This window comes from Canis lupus, chromosome 19, assembly GCF_048164855.1.
Source record: "Canis lupus baileyi chromosome 19, mCanLup2.hap1, whole genome shotgun sequence".
In the NCBI taxonomy this organism is placed as follows: domain Eukaryota; kingdom Metazoa; phylum Chordata; class Mammalia; order Carnivora; family Canidae; genus Canis; species Canis lupus.
In genome coordinates, this window is record NC_132856.1 from 38,221,964 (window position 1) to 38,237,009 (window position 15,046).

General features: G+C 41.0%; 1 protein-coding gene across 2 annotated transcripts in view; it reads left to right on the plus strand.

Annotated features, from left to right (window-relative positions):
• Window positions 1-15,046, plus strand: part of DCP1A (decapping mRNA 1A) — a 64,318-nt gene that overhangs the window by 32,557 nt on the left and 16,715 nt on the right. For both annotated transcript variants that reach the window (XM_072785893.1, XM_072785892.1), the window contains exons 5-6: window positions 4,839-4,977; window positions 10,645-10,758. In XM_072785893.1, the coding sequence (XP_072641994.1) occupies window positions 4,839-4,977; window positions 10,645-10,758 (253 nt within the window). The remainder of the gene's footprint in view (window positions 1-4,838; window positions 4,978-10,644; window positions 10,759-15,046) is intronic.

The following is a 15,046-nucleotide window of genomic DNA, read 5'->3' on the forward strand; positions in this document are numbered from 1 at the left end:
TAATTTTTTTAAGAAACAGGCCAGTTTTGCACTAGTTTCTGTAAATGTGTGAGTAAATAATTAGTACCCAACCCTCATTTCCAGGTACATTTGCATTTTAAAGGAAGCATATATGGTTAAGGCAAAGTTTTAATCGAGGACCACATACATGTCCTGATTGGATGTTTGTCAGCCTCCTGCTTTGTTTTGCTATGAGCTCACAGGGCAGGCCATGTTTATTACTGTAGTCACATACCCCTGCAGATACTGTTCCAGATGAGCTTGGATCACTCATGCTGGAAAACATGAACCACATTTTCTTTTTACAACATCTTTTCTCTGGAAGTTAATTAAATAAGATGAGTGTTTTTTTACAAAGCCATTTGTTTATTTGATGACTACTTTTTGTAGTTTTGAGAGTGACAGCAAAGACAATTTACTTCTAATTACTTAGAAGACACAGATTTGCTGCTTCTTGGTGATCCTAAAATCCAGAATAATTTTCTTAAGTGCCGGGGGATCCCTGGGCGGCTCAGTGGTTTGGCATCTGCCTTTGGCCTACAGCATGATCCTAGAGTCCTGGGATTGAGTCCTGCATCAGGCTCCCTGCATGGAGCCTGATTCTCCTCTGTCTGTGTCTCTGCCTCTCTCTCTCTCTATCTGTGTCTCTCATGAATAAATAAATAAAATCTTTAAAAAAATAATAATAATTTTCTTAAGTGCCTAAACTTTGGGATATATTAGCACATAGACTTTCTCCTGCAGATTGAGAGCTTTTGGGCCCCAAGTGAGAAATTTGTCTCTTTTAGCTTTAATAGCTACTTATAGGAAACCATTCTGAGCTTTTTTCTAAACTATCAGGGCCAGTGGTACCCTCATGCAGGCCTTCAGATGGTAAATGAGGCAGAAGACTGAATGCCTATCTGAGAATATTGTATTGAACCCGAAAATAGGATGAGGAGGTAGAAATAGAAGGGAAAAGAAGAGCCTTCAGGTTCTTTCATGAGAATGCCCAAAAGAACCATATTTGCTTACACTTTCAGCTGGTTTTACTAGAAGCAGGGGAAGTATTCAAAGTGATTAGAGAGTGCCCTCATGAAACTGTTGATAATGAGTTTTCAAGTGTCTGGCCTATTTATGGCCAAAGAGAATACCTTATATGTTATCATTAACTTTGTGATAAATGGTGTTCTGGTCACCACAGATTTAAAAAAAAAAAAAGAATAATTTATGTTTCCTTGCTCTGACTGCCTGTGTACAGCCTATGTTTGCCACATATTTCAGAATATCATCTCTGCTAACCAGAAATACAGGTAAAATTCTTTTTGGTATATTGTGTATCTCAATAACTGTGCCTGTTAGTGCCCATCCTGTTAAATCACTGTTTCAACAGCTGCAATGTAATACAAATTCTCCCAGTAAAGAAATCTATTTATTTGTTTGTTTGTTTGTTTGTTTTTAGATTTTATATATTTATTCATGAGAGACACAGAGAAAAGCAGAGACATAGGCAGAGGGAGGAGAAGCAGACTTCCATGCAGTAGCCCAATGCGGGACTCGATCCCAGAATTCTGGAGGCAAAGGCTCAACCGCTGAGCCACCCAGGCGTCCCAAGAAATGGATTTATTTCAAAAGATGTTTATAGGGATCCCTGGGTGGTGCAGCGGTTTGGCGCCTGCCTTTGGCCCAGGGCGCGACCCTGGAGACCCGGGATCGAATCCCACGTCGGGCTCCTGGTGCATGGAGCCTGCTTCTCCTTCTGCCTATGTCTCTGCCTCTCTCTCTCTCTCTCTCTGTGACTATCATAAATAAATAAAAAAATTTAAAAAAAGATGTTTATAAAAACTAAGAAGCTTAAACAAAGGGTTGCAGAAGGCAAGGTGAGTGGGGGGATGGAGTAACTGGGCAATGGGCACTAAGGAGGGCACTTGATGGGATGAGCACTGGGTATTATACTATATGTTGGCAAATTGAATTTAAATAAAAAATTAAAAAAAAAAAAAAAAAACACTGAGAAGCTATGTGGGAGAGCAAGTGAACTTCTAGACCTGTACCATATCTGAATTTGGAAATCCTCTCTGGTCAGTGGCAAAGTTGAAAATTCACTAAACTTAGGAAATGCTGACTCTCTTAAAGAGGAAATCCACTCTGCCAGAAACTCTTCTTAACAATAAGCACTTGTTAGAATGGTTGCCTATATAGACTATGAAATTTGGAGAATTCATGGAAATAAGCTTTATTCCTGATTTTACAGGTAGTCTTGGGGTATATTTGAGAGGAGGGTGAGAGGCAAGGGCATTCCTCACAGAGTTTGGATTAGAAGAGTCTTTACAGAGTCTAAGCATCATTCCTGTTCCTTCCATGCCACCTAGACAGCTTCTGCTTGCAGCAGTGGTGTGCTTTATAAGGTGGCGTATTCCACGGGTGAGCGGTGGTGACTATTAGAAATGACCAGAATTCTCTTTGGGGGCCCCTGGCTGGCTCAGTCAGTAGAGCATGCAACTCTTGATCTCAGGGGCAGGAGTTCAGACCCCATGTTGGACGTAAAGCTTACTTTAAAAATAAAAAAGAAAGAAAGAAAAGGAAATAAAAGAGATGTTCTTCTTTTGAATCAAAATTACAGATCCAGTCCGGGTCAGGGGAGAGAGGAATACCAGCCTGGGCAAGACAAGCAGCATGGCAGGAGGCAGGAGAAATAGGCTGTGCAACTGGAGTCCTCAGTAAAGGTGGATTCAGACCGGTGCAGTCTATAACTGAGTGTAACTACAAGTCCCTTGAAATAGCACTTTTTTTTATCCTCCTGATTATTAAGGAGGGCTTGTTAATAATGGAACATGAAGAGGGGCACCTGGGTGGCTTAGTGGTTGAGCGTTCACCTTAGGCTCAGGTCATGATCCCAGGGTCCTGGAATCGAGTTCTATATCAGGCTCCCTGCAGAGACTCTGCTTCTCCCTCTTGCCTGTGTCTCTGCCTCTCTGTGTGTCTCATAAATAAATAAATAAAATCTTTAAAAAAATAAAATAACGGAACATGGAGGAAAGTACAAAAAAGGAAAGTGAAATTGCTTGTGACCCACCATTAAGAAATAACCAATATATGTCTCTCTGGTCTTTTTTTCCTTTGTAACTGGCCTCACAGCTGTCACAATCTTTCTTTCCCAGTATGGATAGAGGAAAAAATAATGTTGATTCTAAATGGTCTGATTCTCATATCACATAACAGTCTTCTTTCACTCTACTGTAAAGTCCATGATTGTATATTTATTTTCAAAATAATTATCCCAGGGGCTCCTGGGTGGCTCAGTCGGTTAAGCATCTCAGTCTTGGTTTTGGCTCAGGTCATGATCTCCGGGTCCTGGGATCAAACCCTTTGGGAATTTGCACTCAGTGGGGAATCTATTTAAGATTCTCCCCTTCCCTCTGCTTCCCTACATGCTTTTTCTGTCTAAATAAATAAATAAATAAATCCAAAAAAAAAAAAAGCCAAAACTAATCATCCTATTCACAGCTGTAAGAATCTAGATCAATAAATGCCATTACCTTAAAGCAGAATTTTCCAAACAAATCCTGCCTCAGGAGAAGATTCTATATGGTCAAATAAATTTGGGAAAATTTTTAAGCCCACCCTTATCAGAGAATCGTAATACATTTTAGCATGTTAAAAAGTCAGAATGATTCTGCTGTTAAAAAAAAAAAAAAGATCTGTTTGATATTTTCAGTGTTTTCAAATAGAAGAACCATCCCACACACAGTAATGGGAGCTCCTAAGCAGGCTGTTTAAAAGGCTGTTTTAGAGCAGTGAACAGATACCAAGTAGCCTATTGTTCTGCTCCTGTTATTCAGAATAAACAACAAACCCTTGGCTGCTGAATTATTTTATTGCCTATCCTTATCACTGTCCAGAAAGTTTTCAGTTCATACAATTATCAAGCTGTGTCTGTGCTCATAATAACCTACTCATTACAGCTGGGATTAAAACATAAATGAATCTTAAAAAGAAAAAAGGCCCCAACCCTATCAGTGACATTCTTAACCCTCAACTTTTCTTGCTTTGTGTGTTTTCAAGTGCAGAATTAGTGTAAGCACCAATCAGAATAAAGAGCATTACCAATCACCCTGACCTCAGCCACCCACTCTGATTTCTAAGGAGAGAATAAAGGAAACCTTTGAAGATTCCCCAAGACCCCTCTTTTCAAGAAGGTGGTTTCTCTCTTTCCTTGCTAGTCTGGTGTCGTACAAACTTTGCATAGTTGGTTGCTCAGCTCTGCAACCTGCCTTTGTCTTGCTTGCCATGTCCATTTGAAAATGTACTTTACCTGGTAGTTTGAAAGAGAAATAATTAAGTCATTTTTACTTTATTTGCTTCCACCAACTCTAGAAAAGGATTCTGTACTTCTGTCCTTCAAACAGTGAGACACGCCATTCAGCGTTGTTATGCATGAGCTGGCCAAGTGGTTAGTCACATGTTCCCGGGATGAACATGTTTCCGGGATGAGGTAGCGGAGGCCTTGCATATGTATTGGGAGAACAGTGTATCCTGTGACACTCTTCCCATATCCACAGAAGACGAACACCAGGAGAGTTCATGGGTCAAATCGGGTTTAAAGAAGTGTTTCTGGGATCCCTGGGTGGCGCAGCGGTTTGGCGCCTGCCTTTGGCCCAGGGCGCGATCTTGGAGACCCAGGATCGAATCCCACATCGGGCTCCCGGTGCATGGAGCCTGCTTCTCCCTCTGCCTGTGTCTCTGCCCCCCCCCCCCCCCTCTGTGACTATCATAAATAAATAAAAAATTAAAAAAATATATATATATTTTAAAAAAAAAAAAAGAAGTGTTTCTGAAACCTGGTTCTCTTCCACTAGTGTTGTAGAAGAGGAGACACGGCGGTCCCAGCAAGCTGCCCGGGACAAGCAGAGTCCCAGCCAGGCCAACGGCTGCAGTGACCACAGGCCCATCGACATCCTGGAGATGCTAAGCAGAGCCAAGGATGAATATGAGAGGGTGAGATGCTGACTAGGAGGACCAGCAAGGGTGGGGGAGGCCTCTGGGGGACTCATGTACTGGGAAGGTCACCTCTAGGCAGAGATGACTTAGTCCAAAAAGCAGAGATGATTAGTCCAAAAAGAGAATTTTGCCTTACAGTTTTTAGCCTAAAAGGGAAAGAAATTTGCATATCTCCGAGTCCTTGACTTGCCATAAAAACCTAGAATGCTCTTTTTCTGTTTCCTGTAAAATTACTATGGGAGAAAATGGTTTCAGGTTGTGGAAGGTAGCCTGCAACAAGTAGTTCTGAAAAAGCTTCTTACCTATTGTTAACCCTTGTAGCCTCTGCTAAGGCTTAGAATTTATGTAGTCTGATTATTTGCACCCACTAATACTAAAAGGTACACTTATGGTCTGTAATTGGTGGTAGGTTCACAGCCTTTAAATAAACAGCATTTGAATTTTACCCACATGTGAAGCTTTTCTAGAATTCCTTCTCTTTTGTATGTTAGTTTAAAAGTTAAATAACATTTTCTCCCCAAATTTGAATAAAATGGAAGTTGTAGTGCATTTATTAATTTATTTAATACACACTTATGAACTGTCTACTGTGTGTCAAACAGTGGACGTTTCCTCAGTGGTCTTCAAACCATGTGACTTTGAAACTGTCCTGGCTTTTCACTTGACATGGTCACTTCAGAACCCCACACTTCCTAGGTACAAGACTGAAGGTTTCCACTACTACACTTTGTTTCAGTGGAATTGTAATTGTCACCTTACTCTTTACTCATATCTGATTAAGTACTTTGCTTTGCTTTGTGTAATGCTCACCTCACCAAAAGTTCAAGGAACAAAGTGTGAAAAGCACTCACTGATGAGTTTCCCAGGTGATCCTTAAGGATCAAGTGAGGTAAGGAAACATTGTTAACACGGTTCCTCCTACCCCCATTCTCTTAGGGCTTTGCAGTACTCAAGACTCTGAGACATTGTATTATAAATTCCCAGGTTGATATAACTATAGGACCATTTTTCACATATTCCCCTTTAGCATCTCAAGGATGTAGAGTTTAGGAAACAAACTTTGAAACAGTGCTCTGGAAAGTAGTTTCCTCTAACGAAGGAAAAGTCTTATTTGACACCAAAGGAAGTCCCGCTTCCAGTGTAGAGAAGTATACATTAGGGTCCATGAGAAGTTTCAAGCCATACCAAATTCCTTAATGTCTCATAGATAATTAGGAGGAATTTCTGGATCTGTAAAAATTAATATAGGAAAAGCAGTCATCTCTATAGTAGGCTCATTGATTCTTAGGAAACTAGATGAGAATAAATATTAAGAATCATTTTCTCGGAACACCTGGGTGGCTCAGCGGTTGGGCATCTGCCTTCAGATCAGAGCATGATCCTAGAGACCTGGGATCAAGTCCCACATCAGGCTCCTTGCATGGAGCCCACTTCTCCCTCTGCCTGTGTCGCTGCCTCTTGCCATGTCTCTCATGAATAAATAAATAAAATCTTAAAAAAAAAAAAAAAAAAGAATCATTTTCTCTACTTTAGGTCACTTTATATTCTCCCAAATTCCCTCATATCCTTAATGAGATGTGGATTATCTACACAGATGCGTTGTTCAGTTTTTATTAGAGGCCTTTCTGTGTTCTGATAACAGGTAACTAACAAATCCAGGGTTCTGTCACACATTGCTATGACTAGATCATGGTGGTGTCACATGGGACAAAAAGTATAGGTGCTGTGCACTGGAGCTGGCATTCTAGGAAGTGGCCCAGCTTACTCCTCAGGCTAAATAGCAAGTGGCCCCAAAATGAAAGGAACAGAAGCTTCATCTTTTGTTGTATTTAAAGATTTTATTTATTCATCAGAGAAGCAGAGACACAGGCAGAAAGAGAAGCAGGCTTCATGCAGGGAGCCCAATGTAGGACTTGATTTCAGGACTTCAGGATCATGCCCTGAGCCAAAGGCAGAGATGCTCAACCACTGAGCCACCCAGGCATCCAAGAAACTTCGTTTTTGTACACAAAGCTGTAAAGGAACTTTAGGTCAAGCAGGCAATCTGAAACTCTGACCCGATTTCTCTTTAAAATATATATTGTGGGGGATCCCTGGGTGGCTCAGCGGTTTAGCGCCTGCCTTTGACCCAAGGCACGATCCTGGAGTCCTGGGATCAAGTCCCGCGTCGGGCTCCTGGCATGGAGCCTGCTTCTCCCTCCTCCTGTGTCTCTGCCTCTCTCTCTCTCTTTCTCTCTCTCTCTCTCTATGTCTATCATAAATAAATAAATGAATCTTTAAAAAATATATATATAAATATATATTTATTTATTTATATTGTGAACATAAGAATATGGAGAGCACAGTAATAACTTGTAAAGAAAATTTCCCAAGGTGCAGAATAAATAAAATAATGTCTAAAACTAAAACCTTTGGGAACTTAGTAAAATCCTTGGTACTTACTATACAGTGTGTTCTTTCTGTTTTTGAAAACTATCTGTAAATAGGCACAGCTTCCTGAAAGAACAATTTTGTTTCTTGTCTGCACTTGCCTGTCATCTAACCAAACAGAGTTGGTATTACCAGTGACCCATAAATTCATATCTCAGTGTTTGCATGGGTGCCCTCTGCTGCCATGTGGCTCCAGATGGCTCCTTTGTTTATCTTTAGGTAGGGATTTAAATTGACAGAGTCAAGGGCAGAGATACAAGCCATACCTCAGCCATGGGATGTACTCCCAATTCTAAATCTCCCCTGTCCACTGTGTGTCATACAATGAATGAAATTCCAGACTTTGAGGTAAAGGCTTTATAACAGAGACTGCTTGGAAATAAGAACTCTGAATAATAAACATTTTCTCCCCAAGTCCTGTGGTTTGTTTTAGCAACTTATCTTTTTTAATGTAAAGAAAGATAGCTAAACCCACAGTTCTTTACAGTTACCCCTTGCTGAGTTGCTTCTAGCCATAGGATATAATTGTGGATTTTTGTAGAGGTTGTTTGTATTTTATATTTAAGGATTAGAGTAGAAGAAAAAGACGTAATCCCACAACCTAGAAATAGTCACTGATAAGACTTTGTTATGTATCCTTCCAAAAATATGTATGAATATGTCCCAGTGTCTGTGGTATGTTTCTCTACTCTAGTTTTATTAACTGGTTTTAAAAGTCACTTTCATTAACTCTTTTGTAACCATTTTTTCCCAGTATCTTTATGACAGCTATTCATCTCACAGTGAGTCCTTGTGAGGTTTCCTTTGGTAGAATGAAAAGTCTTTGAAAAAGAGAACAATATGATATTAATAGATGCATATTTTTCCTTCAGTGCCTTACATAAACAATATGCTGTTTTTTTCTGATTCTCTTAACGCAGAAACATATCCTGTAGCTGAGTCTTCATGTTCAGTATTTTCTCTTAAGATAAATTACTTGAAGGCAGCCCAGGTGGCTCAGTGGTTTAGCGCCACCTTTGGCCCAGGGCATGATCCTGGAGACCTGGGATCGAGTCCCACATCGGGCTCCCTGCATGGAGCCTGCTTCTCCCTCTGCCTGTGTCTCTGCCTGTCTCTGTCTCTCCCCCCCCCGCCCCCCCCCCCCGTGTGTGTCTCTCATGAATAAATAAATAAAATCTTTAAAAAAAAAAAAAAAGATAAATTACTTGAGGTCCAAGTCCCTGCTCTGCTGTGTCGGGTACACTTGGACCCAAGCTCAAGCTTGTAAATAAACCTCGTGTGTTTGCATCGGTGTCGGCTCCTTGCTGGTTTCTTGGATTCGTGATCTTGGGCACAACATTTCGGGGCTCTTCCGGGATCCGAGAAACCCCCAGGACCCCATCCAGAGGGTTTCACGCGTGGTGAGTGCACTCAACTTTTTCCAAAACTCACCTCGGGGTCCAAGTCCCTGCTCTGCTGTGTCGGGTACACTTGGACCCAAGCTCGAGCTTGTAAATAAACCCTCGTGTGTTTGCAAAACAAACAAACAAACAAAAAAAGGTAAATTACTTGAAATAGAATTGGTAGATCAGGGACACCTGGGTGGCTCAGTGGTTGAGTGTCTGCCTTCAGCCCAGGGCGTGATCCTGGGATCCTAGGATTGAATCCTGCATCGGGCTCCCCACAGGGAGCCTGCTTCTCCTTCTGCCTATATCTCTGCCTCTCTCTATGTGTGTCTCTCATGAATAAATAAGTAAAAAATCTTTTAAAAAAAAAATTGTAGATTGGGCAGCCCCAGTGGCGCAGCAGTTTAGCGCCGCCTGCAGCCCAGGGCGTGATCCTGGAGACCTGGGATCGAGTCCCACGTCAGGCTCCTTGCATGGAGCCTGCTTCTCCCTCTGCCTGTGTCTCTGCCTCTCTCTCTCTCTCTCTCTCTCTCTCTCCCTCTGTGACTATCATAAATAAATAAAAAAATAAAAAAAAATTGTAGATCAAAGGATTTTGACATTTTTAAGGTTTTTACCAAATATTGTAAAATTACTCTCAGGAAAGTTTGTGATTGTCCATTCCCCTCCCCCCCCAATCCCTACAAATACTGGAGTGTGATCAGCAAACAAACTCCAAGTAAACCTTCCAAGAATAGTCCTGCATATGAATAAAAAATTTTTGAAGTTCTAAAGACCTTTTAAAGCATAACCCATCTTGTAGCTCATGTTGAGTTTAGTATAGGAGACTCAACTGCCCCAAAAACCACATGGGCCACGGGAGTATATGCCATAAGTCAGGGTGGACCTGACGTGAACAGAGCCTGGCCCTTCATCAGAATGTCACTTGCAGCTCAGCTCCAGCCAGTTGTTGCCAAGGTATCCACTTTCTTCTCTCTGAAAATAACAAGCTGGGATTTTTATGTGCAGACTCCCAATTTTAAAAATGTTTCTGAACATTTTATACCTTCTGTTCTAGGAACTTGCTGTGAACAATGTTTTGAGCTTTTCTTTGATACAGTTTAATTCCAGGCATTCTCCATAATGTGTTAATACAGGTTGATGGTGGTGTTGCATAAAGAGGTGAAAAATAAGATATTTCATAAGCAAGTAGAATAGTTGAAGGGGGTTAAGAGGTATAGACAGCCGGTTATAAAACAAGTAAGTCACGGGGATGAACAGTAAAACAGTACAGGGAGTGTATCAGTAATGTTGTAGTAACTCTGGTGGCCACACTTAACCTGATGGGCACTGTTGTGGTATGTAGAATTGTCTAATACTTCAGTAATAGATGTTTTTAAAAAGATATTTCATAGGCTTTCCCAGGCTCTTTCACCTCTATGTAAATGGATAACACAGAGTAAAAGGTGTTCTGAAATAAGGATTAACTCATTTGAAGAGGAAAAAAATGCCTCTTAGCAATTCTTTTAATATTGGACTGCCTAACACTGTGGTGTAAAAAAAAAAAAAAAAAAAAAAAACTAAAAAAGATCACTAGATGGACATGGAATTATAAATTTTAGAGACTAAAGTTCTAAAGTTCTGTTTGGCCTATCTGATCCAGCATCTAGTGAGCATTATTCACATCAAAACAGATACACAAACAGTTTAGAACACTCAAGAGACCGGATTTTTAAAAAAGAAAAAAAAAAAAAAAGCTCTAAACTTCAGTCAAGGGACATGTTACTTTTGACTGCATAGTACATATGATGTTTTGCTAGCCAAATAATAGCAAACTTTTCACATGATATACTTTTCCTTTTAATTTCAGAATCAGATGGGTGACTCCAATATCTCCAGCCCTGGGTTACAGCCAAGTACTCAGCTCTCCAATCTGGGAAGCACCGAGACTCTAGAAGAGATGCCATCGGGGTCACAAGATAAGGTCTGTACAGCCAAAGCTCTAGCTTTGTCCAGGGTAACAAAACACAATATTATTTTGTAAGGATATTAGTGCAGTATAAATTTGTCATTTTTCTGTCAAGGGTATACATATGGGCAGCAGCATGCTAAACATCCACTCCTGGCATTTGTACTCTTTCCATTTGGATTTTGCAGGAGCCTTCACTCTGATTGTAGAGCTTTTGCCCAGGCTACCCCCTTACCTGTCCTTCACCCAGCAGCCAGAGTAATACTAATTACACGTAAGTTAGATCATGGCGTTCCATTGCTTAAAACTTTGCAGTGATGTCCCATCTCACTTGAATAAAAGCCAAGGCCATGCCAATGGTCCACCAGGCCCAACCTGATCTGGCCCCCCGACCCCTGCCTCATCTTTTCCCACTTGCCCCAGCCTCATTGGCTCTTCTGCCTTTCCACAAATGTGCCAGACTTGTTCCTGCCTTGGGACAGGCCTTTGTACTTGCTGTTCCTTCTGCAAAGAATATTTTCCTCCTAGGTAGGGTTTGTTCCCTTTATTCTTTCAAGTCTTGAGCGTCCTCCATACAGGTGAGGCCTTCTCTGGTCACCTAGTTTTAAGTAACGCTCCTTCCGTACCCTGTCCTGCTCTATCTTATTTTCTCCCTACGGCCTCACCAGTTAACATGGTTTGTGGGTTTTTTTTACTGTGTGCACTGTGTCTCCTCTTCGCCTAAATGTAAGCTCCATAGGGGCAGGCAGTTTTGTAGGCCTTTGTTCATTGCCATATTCTCACACCTAGGATTTGTAAATACTTGTGACTAAATTAGTTTTCTTTATAGCTGATGGCTTAATAAATGAACAGATACCGAGTAAAACCCATAGTTTTTTAACTGATCTTTTTACTTTGAGATAATTATAGATTCACATGCAATTATAAGAAATAATATGAAAAGATCCCATGTACCCTTTACCCATTTACCCACTGATGACACCTTGCAAAATAAAATACAGTATCACAGCTGGGATATTGACAAAATCTGCCCATCTGATACACATTTCCTCAGTTTTATTCACATTCATTTCTATGTATATGTGTATGTGCATGTATGTATTTCTGTGCGATTTTATGTCATGTATAACTCTTGTGTATCCACCACCACAGTAAAGATACCAAAGACTTACATTAACACAAGAGTCCTTTTTATCACTTTGTATTGTCACACTAACTCCCCTGTCACCTTCCTGCCTTTCCCCTCCTCCCATCCTTAACCCTAGCAGCCACTAATCTATCCCTCATTCTATAATATTTCAAGAATGTTATGTAAATGAAATTATATAACCTGCTGAGAGTGTCTTTCTTCACTCAACATGATTCTTGGAGATGTCTTTGAAATTATTGGGTTTATCAGTAGTTTGTTCTCTTTAATTCTACCGCCCAGTCAAGTGGAAGTGCCAAAATTTGTTTTACCATTTTTAACCATTTGCCTGTTGAAGGAACATCTAGGTTGTTTTCAGTTTTTAGCTATTGCAAGTAAAGCTTCTGTGACCATTTGTGCAGGTTTTGTTTTGTTTTGTTTTTTTTTGTTTTTGTTTTTTTTTTTTAATTTTTATTTATTTACTTATGATAGTCACAGAGAGAGAGAGAGAGGCAGAGACACAGGCAGAGGGAGAAGCAGGCTCCATGCACCGGGAGCCCGACGTGGGATTCGATCCCGGGTCTCCAGGATCGCGCCCTGGGCCAAAGGCAGGCGCCAAACCGCTGCGCCACCCAGGGATCCCAGGTTTTGTTTTGTTTTGTTTTTGTTTTGTTTTGTTTTTAAAGATTTTATTTATTCATGAGAGAGAGAGAGAGAGAGAGAGAGGGGGGCAGGACACAGGCAGAGGATGAAGCAGGCTCCATGCAGCGAGCCCAATGTGGGACTCGATCCAGGGACCCCAGGATCACGCCCTGGGCCAAAGGCAGGCACCAAACCGCTGAACCCAGGGATCCCCCTGCGCACAGGTTTTTATACACAGATTTCCATTTCTCTGGGATAAATGCTCAGGAGTACAAATGTTGGGTCACTTGGTGATTCCATGTTTTCGTTTATTAAGAAACTGCCATAAAGTTTTCCAGAGAGGCTGTACCATTAACATTCCACCATTTTTAAGTATTTAGATGACAATTTGAGCCAGATTTTATGTACTGCATTCTCATGCTCTGTTTTTACCATGTTTACATTTATAGTCCATATTTACATTTAGAGTGCTATGTAAAATAGAATTTTTACAAAACATATGTTGGAGGGCAGCCCTGGGTGGCTCAGCGGTTTAGTGCCGCCTCCAGCCCGGGGTATGATCCTGGAGTCCCGGGATCGAGTCCCATATTGGGCTCCCTGCATGGAGCCTGCTTCTCCCTCTGCCTGTGTCTCTGCCGCCCTCTCTCTGTCTCTCTCTCATGAATAAATAAAAAAAAAAAAAAAAAAAACATATGTTGGATGAGCGAAGGAGCAGCATCCCTGTGTTCCTTCTGGTCTGGTTTATCAGCTCTGCGTGTTCAGTGGGCCAGTCATGTCCCCTTTTTGATTCATGAGTCACTTCCCCATTCCTTTCTGAATCCTGGGGTTAAGGATTCTTGCACTGCCTAACTCTCAGAGTTATTGTGAGAACAGAACAGACTCAAGACCCAGAGAACCATTTAGAACACAGGCCTTGGGATAAATGGGATTTCCTGTTACAAATCCATATTATAATTAAAACTAGGCTTAGGGAATCCATGCCTGTTTTCTGAAAAGACAAGAAGGTTACCAGTGCTATGTCTGATGTTCTGAGCCTGGCCTGAGCACTGCAGCAGAGCAGGCTCACCTCTCAAGAGTATAGCAGGTGCCAGGCCACGCTCTTCTTGGCTAAATAGATATTGTAGTAGTTTGGAGCAATAGCTGTTGCCACAGCCAGGGGTACGAAATGAGGCAGGGGGAAATGATAACTATACAGAGATTTCCAGGCAATTGAGAACAGGCGAAATGCTCTTACACTTGTTTCTAAGCCTGGTGCTAGCATAATTTTTATTGTACAGAAAATAGCTCTTCACACGGTGACACAAATTATAGAACCGTGGGATGAAAGTAGCATTAGTATCACTATTGTATGTGCATGAAAACTGAGACCTGGGCTAATTTTGTAAAAATGTAGCTGCTCTAGGATCTGAGCATTTTCTTTCTGGAGTATAATTAACACATAGTAAACAAATTTAGATCTTATGTGTAAACCTTGTAATTTTTTTTACAAGTGTAACTTTCAAACATTGTAACTACCACCAAGATCAGGAGATAGAAAACTTCCACCACCTTAAAAGCAATAAAAACTGAATTCATTTGCCACAAAAGGGCAACTGCAAGAAAAAGGAAATCTTAATCATTAATGTTAAAGAAGGGTGAGTGCGATGACCTGTGCATGCTCGACCTTTCAGCAAAAGCACCAGTGATGGATCTGTGGACACACAGTATTGAAGCAGGCACTCAGAGAATTAGAGTCTCTAAGGAGCAGAATGCTGATGTTTGTTCCTCCTTCATTTGCACATCCTTCTGAAAGTCCATTTTATAGGTCACAGTGACAGAATTTTGTAGAATATTGGGATCTGGATATTTTCAGAAGCCCATGTGATTGACTAAAATCAGCTTAAATCCATAATCAGCCTGTACAACACAGTACACTTGTTTAGTAACACTGCCATCTGGTGCTGAGGAGCAAGTAATGCTATCAAGTCTTAATAGTATTAAATTCTATTTCAATTTCATAATTCACTTGCCAAAATTCCCTTGGGACTATTTCCCTAGTACATTTTATATTGTTTTTTGGTTACTGAGGTTAAGAATATTATACATAGGGGCCCAAGTGGCTCAGATAGTTAAGTGTGTGCCTTCAGCTTAGGTCATGATCTTGAGGTCCTGGGATCAAGCCCCATGTTGGGCTCCGTGCTTAGCGAGGAGCCTGCTTTTCCCTCTCCCTCTGCCCTTTCCCCTGTTTATATATACTCTCTTTCAAATAAATACAGTCTTAAAAAAATAAAGAAGAAGAAGAAGAATACATGGTGTGCCAGGTACACTGGTGTGCCGGGTACACTGACCAGGTAGAAAATCAGATACGGGCACCATAGATCCAGACAGAAATAGGAAATTCTCTAAGTGGCAGAAGCTTAGGGGTAAGGTGGGGTGAAGAAGGAACAGTGTAAAGCCTGAAACAGTATACTAGAATTTCGTTGTGCACATAGCTACCATTGCTCCCTGAATTCCACTTCACAAGGGGAATGATCAGACTAACACTTGATGGAAGAT